Below are 9,972 nucleotides of genomic sequence, written 5' to 3'. Positions count from 1 at the left end.
GCCTTCTTTTTTTTGCGTGAACATTTGGGCGGCGTTATTCAAATCTTTCCACATCGTGACGTAGGTATGTGGGGGCGTGTTAGAACGAGCCGTTTTAGGTAGGCGTGGTTGACTCTTAACTTTTATAAAGAATATCTCTTTGGATTTGAGACTTTAGTCTTTGCAACTTTACAGATCTTCTTTATGCACCAAGAGCTTGTTACACACCAAAGAGAAAGGAAAAATTTAAACCACATCCTATGACCCCTTTAAAAAAATTAAAAAAAATAAAAAAAAACTAACACTAGCTTCTCTAATCTTTTTGTATTCTATCTACTTGTTTTCATTTTATTTATTATACAATTAACAAAAGCAAAATGACTAAATGTAAATGTTTTAAGTGTCTTCTAGAGCAATAAAGCCTTATCGTTCTCTCTCAGCGTGAACTTTGCTTACTCTATGAGGTCTTTATGACGGCAATAGAGTTTGTGGACTGACACGTTTACAAACCAACATCAGTTGGGCTGTCAGCAAACATTACAGACTATACAAGTTTAGACTGTAAACCAGTCTGACCTGTTTTAAACTCACATGTGAACCTGTCCAGCCATTAAACAGTCAGTATCCGGCGATCAGGACACGATGGTCAAAACAAACAAATCTAATTACAGGGGCAATAAAGCTGCAACTGTATTTTGTGGGAACAACAACTACATTGATTACTCCCCTCAAGCATTTTCAGGTTTTTAGAGTCTGTAAGTCAGATTCAGGGTCAGTTTTGGACTTTGAGAAGAAGAAAAGAAGAAAAGCTAGGGTCTGTTTGATCTAGACTGGGTTTATCATAAGTTTCATAAGTTTTCACAGAGGAAGATGAGATGTTACATACCACTATCCCAGCATTCTTCACTGCTAGAGGAAGCCCAAGCAACCCTGTGCCGATATTCCCCTTTAAGAGATGCAGCAGGGTTTGAGTAAACCTGAGGAACAGAGAAAACGGATGTTTTGTCCACATTAATGTTGTTAATTAAATCAGAGAGATGTCAGAAATGATAGAGGTTACAATATGATGCTGTTTATGTATACACACATTTTTTTTTGTTACAGATGAAATTGTTGTTTGCAAACAAACACCTATAAACTACAAAAGAAACCCTGATGTGAGACACCAGTTGAGACTCACGTGATGCCTTGTGGCAGGTGCTCGGAGTCTTCATCTACGTCTACATCTTCCTCCTCCTCACCTCCTGCTTCCTCCATCAGAGGGGTCATCACCTCCATGTCTGCTCCATGTCATATTTGAAATAAAATCACAGGCTTAAAGGCATTAGATCTAATGCAGTATTAAATGCATGGCCTAATTAATCGATCTAGTTCATGAATTAAAAATAAAAACAGGTCTGCTTAAAAACAGCAGCCTGGTGCTTTATTCAGTTCATTAAGAAACACCTGAGCAGCTCAAAATAGTCTGTCCGCTCAGTCTCATGTGGACGCTGTGTTTTCAGGCCATGTATCTGGTGATCAAAACAGGTCAACCACAAACCAAAGAGAGAGGTAACGCTGCCCTAAAGTTTAAAGGACACAAGTGTCTCTGCTGAGAAAACAGTGGTGTAGGTCAAATTAAATGTACATTTCACAACTAAGTGGTGTTAAAAAACACTTTTATAGAATATAAATATATTAGGGGTTGCACCGACTAATCAACTAGTTGACTTCAATGCTCTGCCATGACGCTTTAAGCTTGACGTCGACTAGTCGCTGGTCCTATAGAGGGCGCAACAGGATAAGTAAGACATCTTTGAAGGACTTCCCTTTTACAATCTGTGAGAAACATAACGACTCGAAGACAAAAGAACTGTTAAAAATGAGCTGTTATAGGAGCAATAGCCATGTGGGCAGCGCTGTGTCATATGCCATAGCTGTGCACAAGGTGTTTATCACAGCTCCAGACTTATTTGTTAATTAATGACGTCATCAGCGACTAGTCGACTTTCATCAGATAAAAGTCGACTTTAAAAAATCAGAAGTCGTTCAACACCTAAAATATATAAATATATTTGTTTATTTTATTTTACTTTTCTTTTTTTTTTTTACATTTCAATAAATATTTTTAAAACATTTTTATATATACATAAAATATCATACATACACAAAAATGCATAGTATATACATAAAAATGCATAATAATAATAAATGTTATTAAAACAATATTACACACTGAAATATTTTTTGATTTTTAAATAAAATAATTGTGTTTTAATAAAAAGTTATGGTGTTTATTAAAATAGTTTAAATTTACACTTACATGGTAGTACTGTGGTGCTTTTTTGTTAGTGTAGAGAGATGCATGAAACTCATGAAGTGTGATCTGTGTTGTAAAACACACATCATTACCTAGTAGTTCAGGTGCTGGCATCTTGTGCTGCTCATCTGGAAGGTGTTTATTCAAACCCGCTGAAGCTGATTATGTTGTGGGTGTGTTGTGTGCTCAGATGAGTTGACACACGGGGAATCAGCTGTAGACAAACTCACACACTCATTACAATCAAAACACATGATAGACAGAAAACTCAAAAACTACACAACATTTGACTGTTGTGGCACACTAATGTGACATTTTAAAACGGACTTCTCTTTGTAATTACATTAAACAACGAAATGCCAAAGCAGCTTCTAATTGTTAAGCAGTAAAAAGCATATAAATAATATGCATATTGTGTTGCAAATACTATACATGCAAACTACAAGACTTACGTTTGGACACACCTATTCTTCATCATGACTACTTTTCACATTTTAGAGTAATAGTAAAGTTACCAAATTTACTATTAAACCCAAATGTATGGGAATAATATATGATATTATATTATACATTATATATTACATATCTTACATAATAATCATAATAATAATAAAATATATGTAATAGTTACACAAACAATACACAAAATAATATAAAATAAAGGTGTTTATTAAAGTTATTACAATATATATTTAATATTTAAAGATGTACTTTTTTATTTTTTATATAACATATACATGTGTTTGTGCATAATAGTACATATAATGCATATAATACTACTATAATTGTTATGCAAACAATACTACACAATATATAATAGACATTTTGTTTACTAGAATAGAAAATGCATCTAAAGTTTATTTAATATATATATATATATATATATACATACACATTTTTAATAAAACATATTTACACAATATACAATAGAAATATATTTAAAATTTTTAATAAATGTGTTTACTAAAAACCCATCTTTAAGATATATGAATCGCTTCATTAAATATAACAAATACACAATAACATGGTTAACAATAACTTTACAGTTTAAAAATAAAGCAATATAAAGAGTTAAATGTTGATTATGTAGTGCATTATAAGCTGTATAGAGTGATGGGTTCAGTAGTGGAAGTGGAGGCGTCTTTACCGAAGGAGCGCAGAAATCACAGCCGCTCCTCTGTTGCTCTCTCCGGCTTCATGCGCAACCATCACCGGCCCTGTGCTGGATCCTACATCCGCACCGAACAACCCGCGCGATCAGATGACTCAAGCCTAAACTGAAGGCATGCCATTGGAAAGGAACCCCCCGTCAATGAAGATGAGTCCCGCTGGAGATTTGTAGTGGATCACAGCGGATGAGACTCTCCCAGACAGTGAACATCATCACAGGATCTCACACACAAACTATGCGCTCCACGTCACCGGCGTCAGGACGGAGCAGCTCCTTAAAGGGGCCGCGACACTAATACAGCCGCTGTGTATTGGCCCCTATGGTAATGTCCTGGGGCCGGTTGCATAAACTGTTTAGACTAGACTAGTCAACATACAGATTTCAGATATAGAATATTTCACTATATTTCATTCATTTTGTTTCGCTAGCAGCTAATTTTTTCTTTTATTTATTTTTTGTTACCTGGCTGTCTCCTTAAGAAGTTTTCTCCTGAGAACTGTGTTAGCATTCAAAAAACTAAATCGTAAATATCAATACAATAATCACGTATGCCAGTGATATATAAATTATTGTATGGTAGTGCAATTTTGTATAATGCATATAGCAGTAATATATATAATTTATTATTTAGAGTAATAAAATAATTAGATTTTATATGAGCGAATTTCAAAAGGTGCAATTTTCTTAAAACCAATTTTTTTGAATTGCTAATAAATTTGAAAAGTTCTTCTCCTGCCAGAAGAGCCCTTAAAGTGACATGGTAATGCAAAGCAAAAGTATTTCAATATTTTTTTGTTCGTAAACATTTTGTGTGAAGTGCAAGTAAATATGAAGTGGGAGTAAAAACTATAGTTCAATGCTTTTGTGAGCGAATGCAAAGTTTTACGGGAATTGTATTACTTTTGTAAAAGAGCATGAAAAGTTTTGCAAGCAAATGCAGAATTTCTCAGGGGAACAAATTTTTATTTTGTGCGCAAGAAAGATGGGAGGATTACTATGTTAAAATGTGTACACTCATGAAACATTTGCATATTTTAATATTTGTGTAAGTGAATGTAAAGTTCTTCAGGGGATCAAAATACTTTTGCAAGAGGGAGACGAGAGAATAAATTGTATTTAAATGCATGCGCTTGCAAAGCTTTTGCATGAAAAACGTGCAAAGATGTCAACAATTCTGTGTTTTTCTGTCAATATGGGGTGCTGTGTGTACATTAATGAGGAAAAAAAAATAACTTAAATGATTTTAGCAAATGGCTGCAATATAACAAAGAGTGAAAAATTTAAGGGGGTCTGAATACTTTCCGTACCCACTGTATATTTCATTTTTTGCAAGAAAACACAAAAAGTTTTGTCAGCAAAAGCAAAGTTTCCAAGAGAATTTTCCAAAAAAGACAGATGAGAAAAAAAACGTGAAACATATAAACATAGTCTTATTAAAACCATACTTAAAGCAGTCAGCATGGCTTCCTATATCTTTATTAACACTTCAAACGCTGTTACGTCATTAAAAGTTAAGGCACATTTTCAGATCCAAGTCCTGCTGGAATACATTTTAAAATAAGAGTATGTTTGCTGCTGGGATTGTATATCACAGATGTGTCATAGAAACATGCACTCCATGGTGCATCTGCTCACACACACACACACACACTTCAGCCAAAGACATCAGCAACTGCTTGTTAAGAGGCATTCGGTAAGGAGCATTCAGAAATATACATTCTGGGTAACATTCATTTCAGTCATTAATGGTTTCTTGTGACGTCCAACAATGTTCATTTGTGGATCTGTGTGTGTGTGTGTGTGTGTGTGCGCATAAGTTTGCATGCTACAGACATGTGCAATCCTACAGTCACTTCTCATTTGTACTGAGCACAGAGGCATCAGATCTGGCCAGGTTCCTGGGTCAGTCCGAGTCTGCTGCGTCTCAGGTGCTTTGGCATGAAACTAGAACCCTGTAAATGCATGCTTGGAGCCAACATGGCCACCACAGACACGAATGCTGGTGGCTGGGAGAGGCGCTCTTTCAGAAGATAAAACGGAAGACTCCTTTAACACACTCCAAACATGGCACTGAAAACCACTCCTTTATCAATCCATCCATGTCCAGTTCATTCATTGGGAAGGAACGAGGGGAAATGAAAGAGAAAGACGAGGACAGGGGAGATTTGGCTGTTTGGAGTCTTTACTCGATGGCTCCGGGTCTCGTCGCCACGTAAACGAAGAGGACGATGAGCAGGACGAGCACGGCGAGCGTCGGTAGAACGACCGTCGTCACCTGCTCCCGCGCCTCCTGCATGGCCTGTTTGCGCTCCTTTTTGTCCTTCCACGACTCCTTCTTCGCCTTGCCCTTCAACTGCCGCATGGCTCAGTGCGTTTCCACACAGCGGGTCACCGGCGAGCCCAGATGAAAACCCAAAATACACGGTCCTGTGAAAACACATACAATTTAAGATTTTTTTTTTTAATTGAAGCACATAAATAAACATTTGTAAAGTTGTAGCAATGTACTTCTCAAGTAATTAATGACTAAGTAGCTAAAAAAATTCAAAAATTTTGATTTCAGATTTAAATGTACATAAACGTAAAATGTATTTTTAGATGCTTTTTGTGGTCGACACATTTTTAAGAGTGACGTAGAATATTTAATGAGAAAAAGATAGGGTGAAATTTGATTGGATTTTAACTTGTAATTCCAAAGATTTGTTTTGTAATAATGTGCACTGATGAATTCTGCACAACAGTACCAGGAATGTATATTAAAAAATAATTAATATATACCTTTAATAAATGATCATATTTATATATCATTAATAAATAATACACATTTTTTTGTTGACTTTAGGTTTTTAATCCGTTGAATGATGCTGCAGTGTGACAAATTAATTTTTAAGTACATCATATGAATTATACATGCATACTAATAATTATTAAAAGAACTTGATTTCATCCATTAGGATTTGACTGGATTGTGAAGTCAGCAGAAAAGTTGTTTCAGAGGCACAGTAAGTTATTACATTTTGATAAGGAGGATACTAGGAGTGTATATTAATACTCTTATTAATAAATGATAATATGAATATATTATTCATACATAAAACTTTTTTTTTCTTTCTATTACATGATCCTGAAGTGTGAACAAATTAATTTTTAAGTATGTTATATAAATTGTGCGTGCATAATAATTGAAAAATGTTTCACATTGAGTATACCATGTCACACTGTAGGATGCTGTCCCTACAAAATAATATGAAATATTGCTCCATATCTGTGGCTTCACAGCTTTAGTAAGTTTTTTCACCCGTAGTCATGGCAACTGAGCAAAGGCCAGCAGTAAGAAATCTGAATGTGGGAATGCAGCAGCGCGCACACATACAGAATGAAGCAGAACAGCAGCCTCGGACACAATTCCCACCCAGACAAACAGGAACTGGGTGTTGTATCCTGAATCTTTTTGATTTTGTGTGCACATTAAGTGTGTCCCATAATTAACTACGTACTTGAGGGGGTAAAAAACCTATACACAGTTCAATTAAACACTTTTACAAACAAAACCCAAGTCAACGTAGTTTCTTGCAGATCAGCTCAGGTGAGTTCGGTTAATCTGGGACATCTGGGAATGAAAAGAACCAATTCAAATGAATTGATTTGCTCACAAACTAGAAAAGTATTTAATTCAGAAACTTCTATGGCTAAAATGTTTTATTAATTCACAATGCCACAAAATGATGTTCTATTATTGACCTGGCTGATGATATACAGAAGTCAACATTTGAAGTGGATCAAAAAAGTTCATCAAAGTTGTCCTAAGACAAGAACGCATTTTGGTTTTAGGACAACTTTGATGAAAGGTTTTGATCCACTTCAAATGTTGACTATATTGGTCTAATGTGAAACATTACCATATAGGTTGATTCGATGAAATCTCATTTGTTGGTGGACAACTTGTTAATAATGTGCTAGATTACCTTAACTCACTCTATAACAAAGCTACACAACATCCCAAACCCACCAAGCACAATACAGCACAACATGAACATGATATGTCATACTGTAAATTCATGCTGATTCACAATGTCACATAATGAATCAGTTGTACAGTTGTGATATCTTGTGTTGAACTTCTCTGCACATGAAAACAAAAGTTACAGTTCTCAGTATCTCTGCTCAAAACACACTAAAACTGGCTTTGAGAAAAGTAAAGTCCCAGTCCAGCTCTCAGATCAGGCTAATACAGTACAGAACATACTAGAAATCCAGCGCATGACAGCAGGAGGAGCCGCACACTTTCTCTTCTGCATCGAAGTTGCGGCGCGTCAAACGAGTTGCTGCCGACAACAAATCAACGACCTGTTGCATGCAAACGACTTGAAAACTATCCGGCTCCACTTCACACACATGGATCGCCCTGTTGCTTGCGCTCGCGCTAAATGTGGACTGCGTCTCGTGCGCTCGCGCCGCGCGCGTGGGGACACTTCCACGCGCTTTTCGCTTACCGCAGCAGTCTGCACTCCGCTACACCCGCCGGAGGGCTTTCGTACAGAGTGTTTTTAATCTTCCGCAGTCGCTGTCTCGGTTCCCAGAGGCTTTGAGTGAGCGAGCGGGGGCTCGAGCGAGATTACGTGGCAGCGCTGGAGCCACGAGCTCAGGACGAGGCCGAGGAGGAGGCGCGCGCTCGCTCTCCCTGTCTGCGGGGGCACGAGACGAGGAAAGGAGGTGAAATAAGAAAAAAGAAAACATCTGTAGTGGCAGTGACTCCTTACCACCGACAGGGGGAGACACAGAGACGACAGACCACAGTGCTCTGTTCTGTTGTTTTTTTACAATCTATGTCTGTTACACATAGGCTCAAATAAGTTCTGCAAACTGTTTTTTTTTAATAGCAAACATAAAATACCCCCATTACGTGACATATAGCAGATTTGTGCCTTGAGAAATAACAGCTCTGTAACAGCACTAGCCTGTAAACAACAAATAAGAACCAGAGGAGCAGGGTTGCCAGGTTTTCACAACAAAACCCCCCCAATCGCGTTTCGAGGGGGTCCCTCGTTAAAAATCGCGTTCCGGGGATAAAATACACGTGTTTTGGCGGGGTTCCCCTGGTAAAATTCGCATTCCAGCGACTAAATATCACGTTATTGGGGTCGTTTTTCAACCAGCGGACATGAAAAACAACCCGCGGCAACAGTGTTAAAGTAGGAAAACCGCGGACTTGGCAACACTGCAGAGGAGTTGTCCATAGGTTTTTAGCCAATCAAAGTACAAGCGCTGGCTTTTAACGTGTTCTGGTTGGCTGACATATCACTGATGGGCGGGGTTTGGGAGGAGACGGTAGCTGTTAAGTTCAGTTCATTTTTGAGCAATGAATTCATGAATTCCCTTGACAATATATTTTAAAAACCCATAATGTAATTAATAATATTATTAATAATATGATTATTACTCTCTAAGAGAGTAGAGAGAGAGAGAGAATATTAAAAAAATTATTACAATTATATAGGGCTGGGTTTTGACACAAATTTTACGATTCGATTCGATTTGATCCAATATCGATTACTTGGGATATCAGGATATTTTTTCGAACAAACACTGTTCCTATGGCTCAGTGGTAGAGCATTGCGTTAGCAGTGCAAAAGATCGTGGGTTCGATTCCAAGGAAACAAACATACTGGTAAAAAATATATAGCCTGAATGCATTGTAAGTCGCTTTGGATAAAAGCGTCTGCTAAATGCATTAATTTAATTTAATTTTTTTTAAAAATCTCTCAACTAATGCTGTAAAATATACATGAGAGTCAGTTGGTACTACATTACTATAATATTGAAGGTTAAAATAGACTGATTTGTTAAAATTACACTTAATGAAGTTTTTAAAATAATAAGGTAACAATTACATAATATTTCTACTTCAATTTATTATTTTTATTTTTTTAAATATAAACATAATGGTGGCTGTCATAAAAACTTGGATTTATTCAAACATAAATTAAACCTTGAAGAACAGTAAAAATTATAATGAATATGCTATATGGCATATATTTAGCAGCAAAATGACCCTCTCTACAGTTTATTTTTCTATCGGACTAATTTCTGAGGTAAATGTGACGTTACGTGGCATTGTTTACAAGACGTTATATTGACGTCTTTGCGCGGCTGAAACACTGATTGAGCGATTACATGAGACAGGATACGGATTGTAAAGTTGTACTCTTTCTTTTAACTACCTTTGGATGTTTAGTCATGTTTATTTTGTGCTGAAACTGGTATTAATGTGGAGGAGATGATTAGTTCACGTGCGCCTCGCGCTACAGCGATCAGTCACGCCACATTATACAGCGCCAAAACGGCATTTATTGTTTGAAAACTGCAATACAATGGACAGAATTTGAAATCTGAGACGTTGTTTCATATTAAAAGTACCAAAGCACAATACTTATTGCAATATATTGGATGGGAAGTGCCCTTCAATGTTCCTTCCATTAATTGAAAACAGGCTAGACTAATCGATTCTTGGGATTTAAGAATC

The 9,972-nt window shown here is 36.6% G+C and overlaps 1 protein-coding gene across 1 annotated transcript in view; it reads right to left on the bottom strand.

Moving 5' to 3' along the window:
• The window catches only part of LOC107745209 (proton-coupled amino acid transporter 4-like), a 23,484-nt gene extending 19,785 nt beyond the window's left edge, over positions 1-3,699 (bottom strand). Inside the window, exons 1-4 of the mRNA XM_016559066.1 lie at positions 3,426-3,699; positions 2,371-2,492; positions 1,160-1,259; positions 866-956 (exon numbers count right to left, since the gene is read on the bottom strand). Of these exons, the coding sequence (XP_016414552.1) occupies positions 866-956; positions 1,160-1,259; positions 2,371-2,392 (213 nt within the window). The 5' untranslated portion in view covers positions 2,393-2,492; positions 3,426-3,699. The remainder of the gene's footprint in view (positions 1-865; positions 957-1,159; positions 1,260-2,370; positions 2,493-3,425) is intronic.
• Positions 3,700-9,972: the final 6,273 nt, after the last annotated feature.

The sequence above is a fragment of the Sinocyclocheilus rhinocerous genome, unplaced genomic scaffold, assembly GCF_001515625.1.
Source record: "Sinocyclocheilus rhinocerous isolate Xijiao unplaced genomic scaffold, SAMN03320098_v1.1 scaffold257, whole genome shotgun sequence".
NCBI classification, from domain to species: Eukaryota; Metazoa; Chordata; class Actinopteri; order Cypriniformes; family Cyprinidae; genus Sinocyclocheilus; species Sinocyclocheilus rhinocerous.
This window is presented reverse-complemented; position numbering and strand designations above follow the sequence as displayed.